Source organism: Cololabis saira, chromosome 11, assembly GCF_033807715.1.
Source record: "Cololabis saira isolate AMF1-May2022 chromosome 11, fColSai1.1, whole genome shotgun sequence".
Taxonomy (NCBI): Eukaryota; Metazoa; Chordata; class Actinopteri; order Beloniformes; family Belonidae; genus Cololabis; species Cololabis saira.
Window position 1 is genome coordinate 22,073,799 of NC_084597.1, and position 21,292 is coordinate 22,095,090.

A 21,292-nucleotide genomic window follows, 5' to 3' on the forward strand; every position below is an offset into this window, starting at 1 on the left:
ATTTACCTCGGAAGTCGGAACTGGGAATGACGTGACAGCCGAGTTATCAGCGTTCCAGTTACACAGTTTGTAGTTCGCATATACCACATGAAAAATGTAAATTACACTACAGCAGCATATAGATGCCGAACAATACTTGTATACGACTGATTTAGTGTGACCAAAACTAGAATGAAGTGCTACGAATTTTTACAGAGCTCTCTTCTACTGTTTACAACCGGGGGAGCCATCTTGGAATGTGAACTCGGGGGTGGTGAAGACTCTCCCACTTTCCCAGTGGGAAATCCTACTTCGAGGGGCGTTCCAGTTGAAAATTCCGACTGGGAACTGGGAAATCCCCACTTCCGAGGACAAATGGAACGCGGCATATGGGCCGCTGAGCCCGGACTGGAGCCGCAATGGCCGCCGAGCGGTGCAGTTGCATCCGCCGCGGTGGGCGGAGCTCCGCTCCGCTCCGGCTCGGTCATATGACCCGCGCCGAGCCAGGCGGAGCAGAGGCAACATGGAAGCCAGCGCGGCAGGTCCCCCACTGCTGTTCATGTTAATATACATCTGTGGACTCCCGCACGGCGCCTGCAGCAGCGACGCGCCGCGGGTCCTCGGGCTGCGGCTGGAGGACCCGCACGGCTCGGTGCGCATGGCGGACCGGGTCATCTCTGCGCCCGAGGGAGCCACGTTCAGGCTGCGTCTGTTCGGGATGAACCTGAATGGGAGCTCGGGCTGGATGGCGTTCGCGGGGGCGGCGGCGGGGGTCGCGGTCGGGGTCGGGGACGCGGAGGACCCGTGCGGGGTCGAGCTCAGACGCAAGAGCTCCGTCTTCCAGGTGGAGGACGCGTTCGTCCCGGACGAGGAGTCCAGCGGGCTGCTGACGGTGGCGGTGACCCGCGGGGACGAGCCCAACGAGCACAACGACCACTACCTGTGCGTGCGGGACGGGGAGCGCTGGGCGGCCGCGGGGTCGGACCGGCTGCGGGTGCGCAGCGGCGGCGGGGCTCCGTCCCGCATCCCTGCGTGGGCTGTGGCCGTGCTGGCGGTGCTGCTGCTGCTGCTGTGCGGGCTGCTGAGGACCGTGAACCTGAGCCTGCTGTGGCTGGACCCCGTGGAGCTCTACGTGCTGCACAGCTGCGGCTCCGAGGAGGAGAAGAGAGCCGCCAAGCGCCTGGAGCCCGTCCGGAGGAGGGGGAACTTTCTGGTGAGACGGCTCAATTTAGTTTATTTGCACATAAAACAGAACCTGTATAAATAGTAAAAACAATGGTCAAATTATTTGTGTTTATTTATTTAGCACAATTTAAAAAAAATAGTGCAATGAGGGAACGAAGCCCAGAGGGCTTGTACAGAGTTCCACCCCCGTCATCTACTGTAAACAGAAAATTAAATGTACAAACATAGGAAAACTCTCATTATAAACATGAAAAGAAAACAAGGATACATAATAGAGAATACATTGAAAAATTAGGACATGAGATGTTTTTTTCAGCAATTTTTTGAAGGATATAAATGACAATGTGGACCTCAGAGACATATCTAAATTGTTCCAGAGTTTAGGACCTCTAAATGAAATATTAAACTGATGAAAAGATGTTCGACAGAAGGGTAAATGTAGATTGACACTGTGTCTAGTTGAGTATGAATGCAAGTCAGATGAAAAACTAAAGAAATTATTAAAGGTGTCTTGAAGATCTTGCTTATTGTTGATAAACTTGTGCACAAATAAACATGAGTGAAAAACATTGAGTTTATGAATGGGTAATATAGAGTATTTTTTGAACAGAGGTGCGGATGGATTATGTCTATTGGACATAGAGATTGATCTCAGGAATCTCTTCTGGATTATCAGTAGTTTGTTAAGGAAGGATGGATAAGTTGCAGACCAGACAATATTACAGTAATTCATATATGGAAACAGAAAACTATAATACAAAGTTTAGTGAGCGGAGCGATGGATCAGGGGACAGACTTTCCTCAGTAAATTAAGCATTGTGCAAGAGAGGTAGAAGCCAAAAAAGGCTTATGAAAATGCCTCCCCTTTTATAAAACAAACATAACAGCAGCAGCAGTAGTAGTAGCAGCTGACTTCAAAGCAAAAACACAATATAGAAATGCATAATATAAAACAGAAAGACAATTTAGCATGAAAAAGAAAAACAATACTGAATTATTGAAAGATAGGAATAATGATCAAGATGTAGGATGTGCATGAAAATAAGTACAATAACTCCAGAAATGTTTCTGATCTTAACTAAAGACTTTTTTTTTTTCAAGTGTTTTTTGAACAAAGCCAGTGAAGATATTGATTTTAGTGATGTAGGTAAATTGTTCCATAGGGATGGTCCTCTGTATTTTAAAGTGCGTTGATTGTGTGAAGTCCGGCATAAAGGAAGGTGAAAGTCCTTTGAGTGTCGTGTCTGATATGAATGGATGTCTGAGGGAAAACTTCTGGAAGCTGAGTGGCAGGTCATGAGATGAATATACATACTTATACATAAACACACAGGTTTGATAGATGTTCACATTGAAGACAGATAACCCTGAGTCCATGCCCCAGGAGCCCCGTCCCCGCTAGGTTGGAGACCCCTTAGTTTAAAAAAAAGCAACACAGAAACCGTCACAGTTTAATTCTTAAGAAAACATTAGATGGCAGAGACAAAACTGAATTTAACACTTTGTTTACTTGCAAATCTGTTAGAAATTAACAATTTTGACGTCATCAGAACGCATAAAGTAGCATCTTCTAGGAGAGAAACCGTCTCCAGCATCTTCCAGAGACCAGAACATGACCCCTGATCAATGATCACAGAAACAAGTAAACTTGGATCTGGTGTATTAACCCAAATAACCTGAAGAGATGGCCTCTGGAGGTGTCTGTACCATAATTTATTGTTTTTAAACATAGACAATACAAAAACAAACCCTGCAAACCCAACCCATCAGAATTCACATGCAAATTACAAATTTATACAGACAAATAAAAAGTAAAAAACAAAAAAAATTGTCATAATGATCAGTACAATGGTTATGACATAATAGTACATACATGACTAACAAAAAAGCTTTATTTTCAGAATAAAGTTGCATTTTTTGACCCATAAATAAAATTAATAACTTATCCAAACTACATTTTCATATTCTTCTTCGCCTTTGCTCATCCTAAATGATAAAGAAAAGGACATTAAAGATTTAATTTTGAAAACATTCTCTTGCAAAAAGTGTTGAATTCAATTTGAAATACCAAATTTGACAATTAAAATGTCAGTAGAACTTCTTTTTAATTTTCAAAATAAAGCTGCATTTTTACCTCATAAATAAAATGAATACCAAATCATCCAAACGGCATTTAAATTTTCTTCTTTACCACTGCTCATTCTGTGACTTACCGTAATCAAAATGATGAAGAAAGGGACATTCTTTGTTTTCATGCCCGCAAAGCCCCAGTCTGACTGTTCTCCAAATGTGAGTTGTGCAGGTCTGGTAAAGTTGGACAGATATTCGCAGATTCTCACTTCTGCGGTTAATAAAGAGACGTAACCGCATGAATGTTGACTCTGTCCAACCACCGAAACATAGACAAGCCCATTGTCATCAAAACGAGACTCTAAACTGCACAAAAGACGTTGATCTCAATAATGCAACTGGCTGTATGGCACTAATTTTAAGGACCGTCTACAAATTGCATCTTCATTTAAAAATATTCGATAACTTCACGATCACCAACTGTAGTGTCACCAAAATCACTATGGTTGATGTCTCTTTTTGATGGAAAAAAAAAAAAAGTCCACCCAGTTTGACAGGTCTGAATGATGTCTGTTTATCAATCAAAATACTTTAATAACCCCAGGGGGAAATTATTTAAATTACACCGGCCTATTATTTAGTATTTACTTATGGGAATTTGTTAATGAATATTTTCTTGCAACCTTTTTTTCCCCCTGATTTTTACAATGTTTACATTTATAGAATACATGTAAGCTATACTTTGAAACCAGAATGTATGGAGATAAAATGCCTTGAAGCATAAAGACAGAATAATTATTATAGATACTCCTGATGTGACTGTAGTCTTAGGGGTGGGGCTGTTTGGCCATGTTGCTAGTGCCAGTTTGTTTAGAGGGTCTGTACTGTGGAAAATATCTAGTTTCACAGACAACTGAACTGATAGATAAGATACACAGTGAAGGTCAAAGTAACCGATTCAGTCTCTCAGAGCCCCTTTTCAGCTCCACTGAATCTCTAACTGATTAAGTTATAAATAACAATACTCTCCTTATGGTGATATGGACAGCAACAAACATCCCAGTGCAAAGAGCTGTTTGTCATTAGACTCAATCTGCAAATTAAACTAGATAGCAGTTTGCAATCTCAAGTGATGTGTGAGAGTGACGTTAGTATAACTGATATTCGGCATATTGCCATAAATAGTTTCTTTGCTATATTAAACCTTTTGATATTTACAGAGCACTTCTGCTCTTTGTTCTCATTTTTCTTAATCATTAGCATACCAGTACATTCGATCGGAAGAATCATATCATCATCATATTCCAACTGAAAAATGTATTGAAGTTATTGAATAAGTTATTGGATATCTTTATATAGGGGCCGCAATTTGTAGACGCTAAATTAGCGTCATACAGCCAGGTGCATATGACATCGTCTTTTGTGCATTTTAGTCTTGTGTTGATGACAATGGGTCTGTAGTAGGGCTGGGCGATATGGACCAAAAGTCATATCTCGATATTTTCTAGCTAAATGGCGATACTCGATATATATCTCAATATTTTTTCTGTGCCTTAATTGGGGTTTCCCCCAAAGCATTATAGCATAGCATCTCTGTTAGCTTCATTTTTTTCTGAGGCAAACCCTTAAAAAAACTGTCAGTTTTAATACAAAGCCTCGTGCCAAATGTCACACAGGTTCCTTTGTTAACAGAGGTCTGCACAATATCAAAATGTATAAAACAAATGAAATAAAAATAAACTGCCTGCATATATAGAATAAAAATGCTTCTTGAATAAAATAAAACAAATATCCCTTTCCTGCATAACAATTAAATTAAAATACACTGTGCAATTAATACAATGTAGACAGTAACGGGCAGACTTTTCCACTGAGGTTGACAGTTGTGCAAATAACAAAACATTTGTGCAAATCTCAAATAAAACATTCAAGTCAATTTGTCACAAAATAAGCTATATCAAAAAAAAAAAAAAAAAAAATTTAAATCGATATAAACGATATTGTCTCGTACCATATCGTGTTTGAAAATATATCGATATATATTAAAATCTCGATATATCGCCCAGCCCTAGTCTGTAGCTTGTTTTCTATGTTTCAGTGGTTGGAGTCCAACCCAGACGACTCAAGCGTCAGTGTCCCACTTCTTTATACCCCAATCATCTCCTGAGAGTGATATGGTATGGGACATATGATGACTGATTCAGTTTCTCATCTGTTAAGCTTCTGTCAGGTGTCTCTGTGGGGTTCCTCTGGTGGCTCAAGGGTTCCCCCAGGGTTTCTCTGGTGTCTCTGTTAGGTTCCTCCAAGGTTCCTCCGCGGTTTCTCTGTGTATTATCCGCTCATGTCCTCATGTCTCCTCCATGCAGACGTGTTCGCTGCTGTTTCTCTGTGCGGTGGGACACTCGGTTCTGGGCGTGCTCATGTTCCAGGCGCTGGGCTCCATCGTCTCGGCGGCGTTCACCAGCGGCTTTCTGATCTTCTTCCTGGCTGAACTGGCTCCTCACATCCTGTGCTCCGGTTATGGTTTCCAGCTGGCGCCTGGGCTGACCTGGGTGGCCCAAGTCTGCATGGTTCTCACCATTCCCTTGTCCTGTCCTCTTGGGCTGATCCTGGACCTTTGCCTGAGGAGAGACATCAGCACCTGTGGGATAAGAGAGAGGGCCATGGAGATGATCCGCACGAGCACCAATGACCCCTACAGGTATGACCAAAACCAGGAATCAGCTCTGGAGATTAATTCTGCTGTCAGCCGGGCAGTCTTAGCTTTTTGAGGCTCCTGTGCAAGGTGAGTGTTTTTGGAGGGCTCCGATGGAGGACTTGGTTCTTTGCCTCTTATGACGTCTAGTGATGCATTCATTTTTTTATACTTTTTTTTTTTTTTTGTTTTTATTTCGAAGTGCACTCAAATATTACAATCTCCAAACATGAGAGAACAGAAAGAGAGAAGGGATATACTTCCAGAGGTGCTGAAATCATACATGAATTGTCTCTCAGCCTTTCTTCCTGTTATATCAATTTATAGTCCACTCTTTCTTACTTTTGAAAAGGGAAAAAAAAATAAAATGGGTACAACAAATAAGCAAAGCCATGTGCATATTCATACGCACCATCCCCACACCTGTGCGTATATACTTAAGCACACCCTTACACCCATATACGTATACACGTACCATTTAAAAAAAAAAAAAAAAAAAAAAAAAAAAAAAAAAAAAAAAAAAAATATTGAATGATAAGTGTATAACTATATACATCCAGAGAGAGATAAGGTAAAAGGAACATACAGTTTGGCTTCACTGTTTCATAAATATACTATAATGGTCAAAACAGGCACCAAGATGAATGTATCCCATGGAGATGCAAAAAAAAACAAAAAACAATGTCCTTCAATGCATTGTTATATCCAAATCTGGTCTCAGGGGACCAATATACTGCCTCCATTTTTCCCAACATTGTAAGAAGTAGCCCATCTTAAGATTTATCGAGAAGGTGATCTTTTCCATCTTATATATTTCAAAAGTCACATCTATCCAATCGTTTGAGGTAGGCCCCGAAGCCATCATCCATGTTTTGGTTAAAGCCTTTTTCCCAGCCGTCAATAATATACCCATTTAGTATGTATCAATACCTCTCAATTCTAGGGGGTAAAGACCCAGGTATATGGTTTTAAAATCAAAAGGTATTTGTATGTTAAAGATGGTTTGTATGGCTCCATGTATGTCAGTCCAGTATTTCAATATGTTTTGACAAGCCCAAAAAATATGAAAGTGATTTGCCACTCGACAACCACAATTTCTCCAACACTGAGAGTTACCATTGTCGTAATGTGACTTCACATGTGGGGTAATAAAAAACCTTGCAACATTCTTCCAGCAGAATTCCTTCCATGCATGAGATTTTGTGCATTTCCACTGAGAAGAGCATATATCCTGCCATTCTTCCACTGTTATTTGTAAACCTTCTTTCATTTTTTATACTTTTAAGAAGAAAACAGCCTGGATGGGTGAAACTTTTTTTTTTTTAACATTTAATGGGAAAAAATAAATAAACTGTCATGTTTCAAGAGAAGAGACAGAAATTCTGACTTTATAAGCTCTTAAATTCAGATTGAATTCACAGATTTGCAAGAAAAAAATGTGGGTTAAAGTTCTGTTGAAAGAAATGTTTATAAACTCGCAAAATATACAAAAAAAAAAGAATAAGAGAAGAAAAAGTTTAAAGACCCAGAAAACTGGCCCCGGGACTCGTCTCTGACCGGTGTCCTTGTTTTGTTTGCAGTGAGTTTGTGAAGGAGGAGTTCAGCCGCGGGATGCTGCGGACGAAGACGGTGGAGGACATCCTGACCCCTCTGAAGGACTGCTTCATGCTGCCCAGCTCGGCCGTCCTGGACTTCTCCACCATGTCCGAGATCATGCAGTGCGGCTACACCCGCGTTCCCATCTATGAGGAGGAGAGGTGGGGAACGCCACAGTTGTCAGTGTGAAGGTTTCTACATGAAGACGGGACCGGTTCAGGGTTCGAGAGCTAATGATTATAAACCGGTTAAAAAGTCTTTACACCACAGATGAAGTTAGAGTCTGAGGTTTTCCGTTGTTTCCGTCTGGACATGTGAGCTTCGTCCTCATCGTGGACAGATCGTTAATAACTCACAGCTGCTGCCGTCAATCATCAAACCTCCACACGAGGAAACTCTGCTGCTGATTGCTGCTTTTAGTTCGACTCGAACATCACATTTATGCAACAAAAATAAACCTAAAAGGACAAAAGACAAACAAACAAAACCTTCAGAAGCACAAACTCACTTCCATTTCCATATTGTTTGGGATTTATTTAGTATTTATGAATGTTAAAACGTCATTATATTTAGTATTTACACAAAAACCACGGAGTAAAAGAGGAGGCACCAATTGTGCGGCCTCTTCTAAACATCTGTTCATAAAGTCTGAGGATGTTTTCCTGACGTTTGCTACAACTTGTGGCCCATCCAGGTCCAACATCGTGGAAATCCTGTATGTGAAAGACCTGGCGCTGGTGGACCCGGAGGACCGCACGCCCATGACGACCATCACCAAGTTCTACAACCACCCGCTGCACTTCGTCTTCAACGACACCAAGCTGGACGCCATGCTGGAGGAGTTCAAGAAAGGTGAGCTCAGATCTACGAGGGTGGGAGGGGAGGAACGAGGGGGCCGATCAGAAGCCCGATCAGTTGATCTCCGTCACTCTGAGCGTAAGATGTTTTGGCGTTGTTGCTCCTAGAAACAAAGTCATCTTCTAGTGAAGCTGCAAGCGTAGGTCGGTGGTCTGGTAAGTCCGCTTGGAGGGGATCCGTCTCTGTACTCTGGACCGGAGGATCCAGCTGCTGCCAGAGCTGAAGGCTGATGCTCTGGACGCAGCCGGGCAGGCGACCTCTGGTCGGCCCAGGAGGCGCCATCTACCAGGGTGAAGATGTCGACTTCTGGCTGCTCACCACCTTATATCCATCTTTTTTGAACGCTGTTTTTTTTTTGTTTTTTTGTTTTTTTTGTTCTTGCTATTATTTCAATACAATGTATTTTTCCTGGTGAGAACTTTGAATAAGCCCATTTAGGGCTTCCTTTCTCACCTGCACATATTTTCATGTTTTTTATGTTTATTTAAACTTTTGTACCGTTTTTTTATGTTGTGCAAATAAACAAATCAAATCAAATCACCTGGACATTCACCCAAACACTAACCCACCTGCTAAACCACACCCTAACCCACCCACCTAAAATCTGAATTATTTTCTTTTAGTTTTTCTTCCACATTTTTGCAGAATGAAGTAAAAGTTCAAAGCTTTCATATTTGTAGGTTTATTAACTCTTTAGAAATGAAAATGTTTCACACGTGAAGGTTTGTGCTGTTTCTTAAAGTATTAAAAACATGTTTAAATCCGGTTGTTTCGTAACTGAACCTTTTAATGACGTTTATGTAAAGTTAGGGCTGGGCGATATATTGAGATTTTAATATATATCGATATATTTTCAAACACGATATGGTACGAGACAATATTGTTTATATCGATTTAAAAAAAAAAAAAAAAAAATTTTACATTTTTTTTTTTTTTACATGATTTTGATATAGCTTATTTTGTGACAAATTGACTTGAATGTTTTATTTGAGATTTGAACAAATGTTTTGTTATTTGCACAACTGTCAACCTCAGTGGAAAAGTCTGCCTGTTACTGTCTACATTGTATTAATTGCACAGTGTATTTTAATTTAATTGTTATGCAGGAAAGGGATATTTGTTTTATTTTATTCAAGAAGCATTTTTATTCTATATATGCAGGCAGTTTATTTTTATTTCATTTGTTTTATACATTTTGATATTGTGCAGACCTCTGTTAATAAAGGAACCTGTGTGACATTTGGCACGAGGCTTTGTATTAAAACTGACTGTTTTTTTAAGGGTTTGCCTCAGAAAAAAATGAAGCTAACAGAGATGCTATGCTATAATGCTTTGGGGGAAACCCCAATTATGGCACGGAAAAAATATCGAGATATATATCGAGTATCGCCATTTAGCTAGAAAATATCGAGATATGACTTTTGGTCCATATCGCCCAGGCCTATGTAAAGTATTTTTCTGGCATTGCTCAGGAAACTCCCACATGGCCATCGTCCAGAAGGTGAACAACGAGGGGGAGGGGGACCCCTTCTACGAGGTGCTGGGGCTGGTCACGCTGGAGGACGTCATCGAGGAGATCATCAAGTCAGAGATCCTGGACGAGTCGGATGGCTACCGTGAGTGCCCGCGAGCGAGTCGGCGGTCACCGCTTCTCAGGTCTTCTTTCTAACCTGTTTCTCGTTTCCCTCCACAGTGGACAGGAAGGTGAAGCGACCCCTCCCTCCGCTGGAGATCCCGCTGGAGCCTCGCAGCTCCCACGAGGAGTTTTCTCTCTTCAAGCCTCCAGAGGGAGAACCGAAGATCCGGACGTCCCCGCAGCTGCTGCTGGCCACGCACCGCTTCCTGTCCAGAGGTGAGCTTGTGTACACGTGCACCCCGTCCAGGACTAAATGAGTCACAGTTTAACATATTTACCTGCCGTTGCCCTGGAAAACTGAAATAAAAAACACTTGAATATCTAACAGTCTGTCCTCAGGTCTTCATAACAATCCTCTGATCCTACTGGATGTTCAGGCCAACCTCTGATGAACTATGTTTACATTTATTTAAAAATAATATTGATAATGATCTAGTAAATCCTAACTACCCCCTCACTATTTCTAAAGGAATATTCCTGAGTTAAATCAGCCCTGGGGCTGTTGTTAGACGATGAGGAGAGAAAACCATCGTCTGATTCGGTTGTTTTTAAGTCCTCTTATGTCTTTGATGTTGGACTCTGCAGAAGTGGAACACTTCAGCCCGATCCGAGTGTCTGAGAAGGTTCTGTTCCACCTGCTGCGCCACCCCAGCGTCAACCAGGAGGTCCACTTCGACCACACCAGCCGTCTGAGTCCAAGCCACTACTTGTACACCCGCAACCAGCCGGTGGACTACTTCATCCTGCTGCTGCAGGTACGAGCAGCCGGTCGCCTGGCAACGGCTTCTCCGACCAGAGTTCTGTCAAGCAAGACAAAGACTACGTTTACACTGCAGTTCTCAAGTGACCCAAATCCGATTTCTTTTTTTTTTTTGCTCATATGTGACTCAGATCTGATTTGTTTATGACAGTGTGAGCAGCACAAGTCACATGGAACTGATCTTTTCAAATGAGATTCAGGTCGCTTCCATATGTGGTTCTAAATCCGATACAGGTCTGATGTTTTGCAATGCGACCTCAGTGTGAACAGTCAGGTCAGAATTAATGCGACTTTGACGTCACTTGAGAGCGACCGTTGTCATAATACTGCGCTGGCGGGGGCGGGAGTCACTCGGAAGCAATCGGAAAAGTAAAGATGTTCATCACATCATGATCCCACCACTCCTGACTCCGAGTCCGCATCCACACACACCTCTCTACAGACGAGGCAGCCATCGCTCCACAAAAAGCCATTATTAAAAATGCGGCTTTCTTTCGTCGGCTTCCACCACACAACAACTTCAAAATATCCCCATGTACGCTCACTTCTGTTGCCTCCATGTTTACCGCCGTATGACCGCGTGCTGCGTGTGACGTCTTTGTTATTGTTCCTCTGCGCATGCGGGTCAGTTCAGGGCGGCGATGCGTTCACACTCGAGTCTGATATAGGACACATTTTAAAAGATAATGTGAACAGCCACACAAAAAATTCGGATATGGGAAAAAATCGGAATTGAGCTTTAAAGGTATTGTGACATAATTTTTAACATGCTTTTAACACTATTAAAAGTCTTGGCCAACATCCCTCAAATGTGTCTAAAAGAGTGTAACAAGAAAAACTTCACTCTAGTACTCCATTCCTGGCTTTTTATTACAGTGTTTTTTTGCGCCGTGAAAAACGGGTCCTTTTTCCCCTTTCCTGTCAATCATTGCGCCGCTCCTCCTCCAAACCTCCTCCAACCAACCGCTACACACTTCTGCCGTCTTCACACACACGCGCGCACACCAAACCACAAACACCGACACACAGCCCAGACAGCGCGACTACAGCCCGGGGATGAAGTCCAACCGGGACCAGAGGACCGGGACCGCAGCTCCCCGCGAGCAATACGCTCACAGCGGCGTCGGAGAGTTAAGCCGGGAGCGACAGGCGAAGCATGCACGGAAAAAGAAGCAGGGCGAAGCAGACAGTCCACAGCAAACAATCATAAAAATAAAGGCATGCAAGCAGCAGTGTCTCCTTATCTTAAGTCCAGTCAGTGGCCGCGGGTCTTCTTAGCAGTTTTCCTCCGGTGATTAGAACAAAAGAGGCTCTAAACAGCTTCGTGTTAAGCCTCATTTATGGTTCCGCTTTAAATCGACGCAGAGCCTACGCCGTAGGGTTCAGCGTACGTAGCGCGTCGCCGCGTAACCCTACGCCGTAGGGTCTGCGTCGGTGTAACGCGGAACCATAAATCAGCCTTTATGGTGCGCTGGAGAGGAGAGGAGGCAGGGAGCTGGGTGGAAGGGGCGGTGATTTAGCGGGTCGTGACGTCACGGCCCGCCACCAAACCAGGTGCGCCGTTTTTGCACAGTTATGCGGAAAATCCCAGAAAGCACACAATACACTGAATGTTAAAAGTTCGTTGTTTTTTGGGTGTAATTGATGTCAAGACACCCAACAAAACACAAAAAATCAAGAAAAATGTGTTTTTCATGTCACAATACCTTTAAGGCCTGCAGTGTGAACGTAGTCTAAGTGTTTGAAGTGTGCTGTTGTCTGGTTTCTCAGGGCCGTGTGGAGGTGGAGATCGGCAAAGAGGGGCTGAAGTTTGAAAACGGGGCCTTCACGTATTACGGCGTCTCTGCTCTGACGTTGCCGTCTTCAGGTGAGACCGGGGGGGGCACCGAGGTGGGGGCGAGAGCTGGAGAAGGGAACAATAAAATGTCGTGGAAAGAAACGGCTAAACGTCTTGGACACATTCTTTCCAACTAGTCGAACCTCCAGGCTGAAAACTGAGTATCTAAGTTTCCAAGAATAAGACTTGAGAGATGATCAGGATTTCAGTAGATTTAATTAAACAGTTACATGCAAAAGGGTCAAAACATACATCTGGCGCTTCAAAGCAGAATGACAATGAAACAAAGGAGCATACTGATGATTGAAGTGTAGAGGATGAGACATTCTAGTGACAAAAACATTAATGTTTTCAGTGCTAATCTTTGTTTGGACAGGATATCAGTCTGCACCTGTAGTCGGCCAAGGCTATCTTCTGCTGTTCTGTTTTCATCAAGTATGGGAGACACTTTTTTCCCATCACACTCCACACTTTCCCATCACAAAAAGTTAAACTGGACCTTGGTCAGATTCGTGTCCTCATTTAGAAGCTGCGACTCATCAAAACAATCACACCTACAGACGGAACGTGGTCCGTCTTAATCCTTAGGTCTGGCTTCATGTAAATGCACGCAGTGGACGGGACCGACCTCTGAACCGGTTCAGGTCCACATGTTAAATAGGTTTCATCTTTAAAATAAGGTTAGGATTAGGTTTTATATGTAGGTACATACAGGTAGTTGTGCTCAGTAGTTTGGACCCGCCCTTTGCTCCTTGTTGTGTTTTGTTTTAAAAACAGTAAAACATGTGTAGCAGCCATTAGTATCAATGCTTCTAAACTGACTTTATCCATTTTGTTGAAAAAAAATGTCCAAATCATCATCTGGACATTATTAAGTACCTCCTTACTGCTTCTATAGGGTTTCAGGCGGGCACCGTCTCTTAAGCATCTCAAACAGGTTCAGGTCTGGACTTTGACCAGGTCGTTCCAGAGCCTTGATTCTTTTGTTTCATCATTTTGGTGTAGATCTGCTGCTGCGTTTGGGGTCATTTCCTGTCACCAGTTTCAGCCAGTCTTGTCCTCACATGTGTCTCTGGACTACAGAAGAGTTCTTGGTCCACCCAGGGACTGACAGGTGTCCAGGTCCAGACCAGCATCCCTCCTCCACTGTGCTTGACAGTGTGTCTGAGGTGGTTCTGCTGGTTTCCTCCATACATGGTTCTGGACATGAAGAGTCGGGTTAAAGATGTCCACTCTGGGGAAGATTGATAAATATCTTGAATGGTTTCCATTTGTGAATAATTCTGTTGGAAGTGGAAGTCCAAATAGTTTGGCAACAATTCTTTTCCTGCTGGCTAGGCAACAACAGACTGTTTTAAACCGTTGCTGATGTCTTTCCTTCTTGGCATATTATCAACACGCCTGAATTCTCCAGACCAGCTAAAGACCAACACATTTGCTGTCGTAGAGGTCTGTAACTTATTTTCTTAGAGCCTCTGGAAGCAGTAAGGAGGTACATATTATTGCCCAAATTAGTATCAGTTAATCCAGCTGAATGTCACTTTGAGGTGGTGCAGACAGGCGGCATCACTGCAAGTAACTCACTGACACGGTGGTTGTGTTGTTGCAGTGCACCAGTCCCCAGTGTCGACGCAGAGAAACTCTCCCAGGGATCCGTTCGAGTCGGCCGAGGCCACCAGCCCGTCCAGCTACTGTCCTGACTACACCGTCCGTGCGCTTACCGACCTGCAGCTCATCCGGGTGAGTAGAGGAACCCCTTCAGACCTCCGGGCATAGTTCATAGTCGAACCTGTCTGTAAAATGTTTTTCCATTTTTCTACTGCTGGTTCAGCAAATTTCCTTTTAGAGTGGTCATCTTCAAACCGTTCCCATCTCTGGAGTCTAGTTTTAAACCAATAACAGGTTAGCGTTTGCAGCAGCTGGTTCTGGTTCCTAACAGGTTCTCTTAACTTGTAGTTTGAACGGGATTAAAGCAAAGCTCTTGTGTTTGTGTTCCTGAATTTGGGCCGGCGGTCTTCAGGAAATGCTTGTGGTGTGCTACAGCGTGTAAAAGTAATGCTCCAGACTTAAATGAGCCCTTGGTCGATGATTGGATGATGGTGAGCGGCGCGTTAGTCAGGGACCAAAAGAAGAAGAAGCCATTATAAATGAGCAGAGCCCCGTCAGGTGGGTAGGCGCTTGCTCATGACACCAACCTTCGTCCATCTTCATTTCTGACATAGCTGACACAAAATCATCTGAGGGGCTGGAGGTGAAATGATGCTATGTGACCACGACGGTCCATGGATCACCATGGCTGTGTCCGAACTCTGATACTACCGCACTACATGCTACATACTGCAAAGTATGTACTGAATACTGCCTACTAAATGAAGGATTCAGTACGCTGCTCCAGCAGACCGTTCACACAGCAGTGTGCTACAGTGTATCCCAGAATGCATTTCGCACCAAAACGACAGCGAAAGCTGGGATCTAAAAGCAGACTAGAAGCTGTTTTAATTTCAGCTGTAGCGCTGTTAATATGCCACTTTATTACGTTTTAACATCTTTTCAGGTGTAAAAGTAACCGTTAAGATCCCCAACCTGGGCTCAGTTTATCCAAATAACGCCTGTTAAGAAATTTGATCCGATGTTTTCGGAGAAGAGCCGCCGGCTCGGAGCAGCAGCAGCAGCTCACGGCCGGGGGGACAGACTTGATCGCCGGGTCAACCCACGCCGTCGTCCCGATTTTGCAGGTTTTCCCACTTGAAAAGCATGTAGAAGTCTGTAATTGTTATCATAGGTACTCTTCAACTGTGAGTGACAGAATCTAAAAAAAAATCCAGAAAATCACATTGTATGATTTTTAAGTAATTAATTTGCATTTTATTGCATGACATAAGTATTTGATCACCGGTCAACCAGTAAGACTTCCGGCTCTCACAGACCTGTTAGTTCTTCTTTAAGAAGCCCTCCTGTTCTCCACTCATTACCTGTATTAACTGCACCTGTTTGAACTCGTTACCTGTATAAAAGACACCTGTCCACACACTCAATCAAACAAACTCCAACCTCTCCACAATGGCCAAGACCAGAGAGCTGTGTAAGGACATCAGGGATAAAATTGTAGACCTGCACAAGGCTGGGATGGGCTACAGGACAATAGGCAAGCAGCTTGGTGAGAAGGCAACAACTGTTGGCGCAATTATTAGAAAATGGAAGAAGTTCAAGATGACGGTCAATCTCCCTCGGTCTGGGGCTCCATGCAAAATCTCACCTGGTGGGGCATCAATGATCATGAGGAAGGTGAGGGATCAGCCCAGAACTACACGGCAGGACCTGGTCAATGACCTGAAGAGAGCTGGGACCACAGTCTCAAAGAAAACCATTAGTAACACACTACGCCGTCATGGATTAAAATCCTGCAGCGCACGCAAGGTCCCCCTGCTCAAGCCAGTGCATGTCAAGGCCCGTCTGAAGTTTGCCAATGACCATCTGGATGATCCAGAGGAGGAATGGGAGAAGGTCATGTGGTCTGATGAGACTAAAATAGAGCTTTTTGGTCTAAACTCCATTCGCCGTTAAATCACTTTTATTTACCTAGCAAGCACGCTAATATAACTAACAAAAACCTAACATACTATTAAAAACCTAACTTAAATCCTTTTTTAGCATTTCTCCGCCCTCTGAAGAGGCTTCGTCGGCGGATCGCCAGATTATCAGCGCCTCGGTGTCCTACTCTGTCTCTAATAACAACAAATAGATTTTAAGTTATATGTTGTTTTCTTCTCGACAGCATGTATCGTTAACGGTAACGTTACTTTAGCCGACTTAACGTTACGTTATCGCTTTGTATTAACGTTATTAGGACAAATATGCCAAGTTCTACATTCATTACAAATAGGCAACGTAGCTTTGTCACAATTTTTAATCGTTGTCCTTACACCAAATAGAATTTAAAAAAAAAAGTTATGTATTAAAGTTACTTACTTTTATATTCCTCCTTCTCCCTGTCCACGGTGCAACTAGTCCTTTCTGCCATCACATCACTGTCTGGTCGCTGCTGTTTTGTATTGCACTTGTGTTTTCTCTCAATAAAGCTTGGAAAAAAAGAAAAAAGCGCTGCCCGGCCGAGGCCGCATTGCATTCTGGGATATAGTAGGCGAGGTAGACTGGTCTGATGCATGCTGCGGATTTTTTTCCAAATCAGTAAAACATCCGGGTATTTTTGGCATACTGCATATTTCCTTCTGTTCACATACAGCATACTACTTACTACACTTTGGCCAAATCAGTACATACTAGTAGTACAGTACGCGAGTTCGGATACAGCCTATGTCTAAACGTCTGTCTTGTTTCAGGTGACGCGTCTTCAGTACCTGAACGCTCTCAGGGCCTCGCGAGTCGGCCATAGTCCAGATCCTCCAGAGATCAAGATCCTGCCCAACAGCCAGACGAAGCTGCTCAACGAGAGAAACGCCACACAAGGTAGCTTCTCCCGACGCGCTGTGTGACCTGCCGGGTCTGCCGCCTCGCCGACCTCCCAGCTGTCTTTGTGTTTCTGGAGTCTTTTCTGTTTGCCTCCAGCTCAACTGAATTAATTTTCTCTCTCTCTCTTTCTTTTCCCTCCTTGCGTGCCTCCTCCCGTCTCTGGCCCGTCCAGAGTTTCCTGTAAACTTTTCATTCTTTGGTACCATCGAGAACTTCTGCTAGTGTTTGTTTTTGCATGACTGAGCCGCCACTCAGGCACGGACCACCCCTCGCTGCAGGACACGTAGCCATCTTAGATCAGAGGTCTCTTCCATGACATCCTCTCACCTCTGTCGTCCCAGTAGATGTTCCTTTAATCCATTTAGCCCACCCAGTCCCAGGAGTTTCCCCCACAAGCCAAGAGCACAGCAGGTGATGATCCGTGTCCTCTGGCGTCCGCGTCGGAGCGTCCAGAACAGCCTTGCAGGACAGCTGAGCAACAGTCTGACTGACTGAACTCTTCACGGCAGCTCTCGGACCTTCCAGGAAACATTTTATACAGTAATCAATCGTTCGTGGCTGAAATGATGGTGAATTAGTGCGTTTTTAGTTTTTTTTTTAAAAGATGTCAGTTAAATTATATAAAAAATCCAAATTTAAATTAAGCAAACTGAGAGGGCTCCCACAGCAGTGTCATGGCAACAGTCAGCTGGGAGGGGCTTTGAAGTTGATTTCATGCACAGTGTGAGAAGAGCTCAGTGTAAGCCCCGCCCCTCACACACAGACCAGCCAATGGCTGTGGAGTATCAGTTCCACAGGGACCAGAACTCAGGTATCCAGAGAGGGTGGAGCTTATTTTATTCCATTCTTTAAATTGGATTTAGGACGTATGACTAAATTAAGAGACTTTATTTTTATTTGTTTTGTTTTTAACGTCTCAGCTATGTTGAGGAAACGGTGCTTTAACAAGTGTCCTCCTTCCTGCTGAGAAGACGGAAAAGGAGCTGAAGACCTCCGGGACGTCCGGAGGACATGTGACATCACCTCAGGTGTACTTGCAGACTGAAACGCTGGCACAAGGACGGGTGAAGCAACAGACGCTGCTGTCACTCGAGTCCTAACAGCAGCTCAACAAGTCAGCAAAAAGAGCTTCTTTTGTGCCGTCTGTCATGCCTGCTTCTTCCTCCCTTTGAACGCTCATCATCGTGTGTGTGTGTGTGTGTGTGTGTGTTTTCATGTGTCATGACCTCACCTCAGCTCTCCTCTCATTGGTCGGGTTCACAGGTGACAGCAGATCTCAGGAAAGCTCCACAGAAGAGGAGGCTCATGGGTAGTGCTGTGACATAAAAACCTGCTCGACGTAGGGCTTTTTTATTTACAATTTTGTTCTATTGTTCAACAATAAATCTATGGCTGAAATGTTATCAGACTGGAGTGGGGGGTTGTGGGGTTGGGTGGGTCACACTTCATCTCCATTCCTTCATGTTCGTGTTTTTTTTCTTCAATAGTTTTTTTTTTATTCATATTTTATAATCGGATGTTTGTAGTCACAAGCTAAGTATGTGAACCCTCTGGAAGACTTTTTTTTTCTGCATCAGCTGGTGACGTGTTCGTGTTCAGCATGTACATGAGGGCGGGGTCAACACAAACAACCCATCGTACACGTAGCCACGGCCCTGGTTTCCTTTAACAGTTTTTACTTGCGTGTTCATTTTACCGTCACAAACTTGTTTGCTGTAACAATTTTAACGTGTTTTTACTTCTCTTGAAATGGGGACGCTGTCCGGCGCCACTAGTTGTTTTACGTTGTGATAGCTGGCATTCTGGACACAAAACAGGAGCATTCGTTATTGGTTAAAATGTAGAAAACCCCAGAGCGTTCACATACCGTTCTAGTTTGATGTGACGGCGCTTTCCTTCCAGGTTCAGCCGTCTGAACTGAACCTGTGATGTTGCCATTTCTGGCGCTTATTTGTCCGAGTGCCAAAGTTGTGTGGGAGGGGGGTATCCGCGCGAGAGCCGAAGCAACCGTCCGTTTGAAACACTAACCTGCAAAGTATTGGTCTGTTTTTTTCAAGATGTGACACTTCCGTTCTATAACTTCAACGTAGTAAGTTGTGCGTCCGAGTATCCGATATATCTGTGATTAATTGGCTTAAATCAGTGAGCAAAAGGACTGTCACATTTCAGTCCAGGGACATCTGCACTCCTCTGATGCACGGATAAAACTAAGCCTTGCCTCTCAAACAAAGATGGCTGTTTATCAGTTGTACAGGGACCAGAACTCAGACATCTGAAGTTTTCAGCTCCACCGCCCCCCTTCATCTGGGAGGTGGGACCCGGTGTAGAGTTGCTGCTCCTCCATTTCAAAAGGAACCAGTTGGGGTTGATGTTTCAGGGATGTCCAACTGGAATGGGGCTCCGGGGAAGAGCCAGGCCATGTATGAAGGATTTTATCAAGGTATCGCCCAGAGGAGTGAGAGGGTTTGTGTGGGGAGAGGGAGGTCTGGGTCGGAGTGCTGCCCCGTGAAGTGAATGCAGACAAACGGGAGTCGACGGACACTTTGACATTCAGAGCACTGGGCAGAAACTAGAGTTTTAATTAAACAGGACTGTTAGTAGGTCCACAACTGGTCTTCCCCTGGTGGAAATGCAGCATCAGAGCAGTGCAGACCTGGAGATCTCTGATATTAGCGCCGATGTCGTGAATCCAGCTGGTTCTCCTCGGACAAATGAAAACAAATAAGACAATAACTACTCCTCAAACTACCGGTGTGTACAACTCCAACATTTCTGAATTTTGTCTACCGGCTGTTTCCACCTGAAAAAGTTGTTTAAATGTATTTAGCCTCCAGTTTTGTCAAACTGCACCCGCAGGTCCAATGTGATGCAGTAAGTTGGTTAAATACAAAATAAAGTTGTCCAGCAGAGGGCGCCATCCTAACACATGTTTGTCCAAGGAGATTCAGAGCACGTTTGTACCCAGAAGCACTTTGTCACTTCGTCAGCATTCCTGACCGTGTTCACATTTGTTCGTTTGTGCATCAGTCTGGTCATCGTTGCATGTATGTAAATCTGTAAAATACACAATCGCTAACATGTTTGTCTATCGGTGATGAAGAGTGAACGATCAGCATGAGCGGTTAATAATGAAGTATCAATGAGGTATTAATGGGTTATTAACGAGGTATTAATGTCAATATGTGGCAGATATACGTCAGGTCATCAGCGCCGCTCATCTCTGCATTTATGCTCCATTTGTTGGATTCTGTCAGTGTTTTCACATATCGCCATGTGTTTTTGTCTCTGTGTGGGGGGGGGTGTAAATATGGGATATTAGAGTAAATATTTTTCATCTATTTAGACTGAATGTAAATCAAGTGTACTACTGTAGATAATCCTCGTATTAATGACTGCTTAGATGAAACCAACTCGGGTTCTGATGTCAACCGGACCCGTTTTTCAGGTACAATGCTGTTACGGAGAGTTTTATTAACTGATTTTGATGTCCAGGTCACATTTTTACAGAAACTGATGTTCTGGGTTATTTTTGTGAACACTGTTGGGTTTGGTGAACTGGCACGCCTTTGCATCTACATTTTGAATAATTTCTTAGCAAATAAAATCTTTCTTATTCTGAAACTGCTTTTTGTCCTTCTGTCTGAACAAACATCTGACATGCGACCACTAGGGTCCAGATCCAGACCTGCGGGTCCTGTTGTCATCTCACCTGTTTAACGCCAACTCAAGTTGCTTTACGCAGAAGGTGTTCAAAGTTAAATTTAACCCACTTAAATCTAATTACTGGATCTTCCAGTCATGTCTGGTCCAAACCTCCGATGGAGCTTTAGCTAAAGAACCCAACAGATTGCATCTCACCTTGGTGCAGTTAATCCTCTGAGCAATAACAAGGCGACATAATGATCCAAAATAGCTGCCTCAATCTTAATTTAAAGATAATATGGCTTGTTGCGCTGAGATGCCAGCCGGTCCTCCTCTGTCCCAGCAGCTGGATGCGCTGGGGAGACACTAAAGCAGGGGTGCCTGAACATTTTTCTTCAAAGGGCCAAAGTGGACGTGTGCAAATGGGCCGGGGCCAAACAGACATTTTAAAGGGGACCTATTATGGAAAACACATTTTCTCTTGTTTTAACATATATAAAGTGGTCTCCCCTCAGCCTGCCAACTCAGGAGGAAAGCAACCAAATTCTGCAGTGTCTGTACAGC

At 43.7% G+C, this 21,292-nt stretch overlaps 1 protein-coding gene across 2 annotated transcripts; it reads left to right on the forward strand.

Moving 5' to 3' along the window:
* The first annotated feature begins 502 nt into the window (after nt 1-502).
* On the forward strand, nt 503-20,701 carry LOC133455128 (metal transporter CNNM3). 2 transcript variants are annotated; one of them, XM_061734004.1, is made up of 11 exons: nt 503-1,192; nt 5,601-5,935; nt 7,510-7,686; nt 8,220-8,377; nt 9,856-9,999; nt 10,077-10,235; nt 10,605-10,774; nt 12,550-12,646; nt 14,226-14,356; nt 16,957-17,083; nt 17,259-20,701. In XM_061734004.1, exons 1-11 carry the CDS (start codon nt 503-505, stop codon nt 17,306-17,308), a joined length of 2,238 nt encoding a protein of 745 aa, XP_061589988.1. In that variant the 3' UTR covers nt 17,309-20,701. The 2 variants fall into 2 exon arrangements, with proteins under 2 accessions (XP_061589988.1, XP_061589987.1); XM_061734003.1 differs by having other exon boundaries at nt 18,350-20,701.
* Nucleotides 20,702-21,292: the final 591 nt, after the last annotated feature.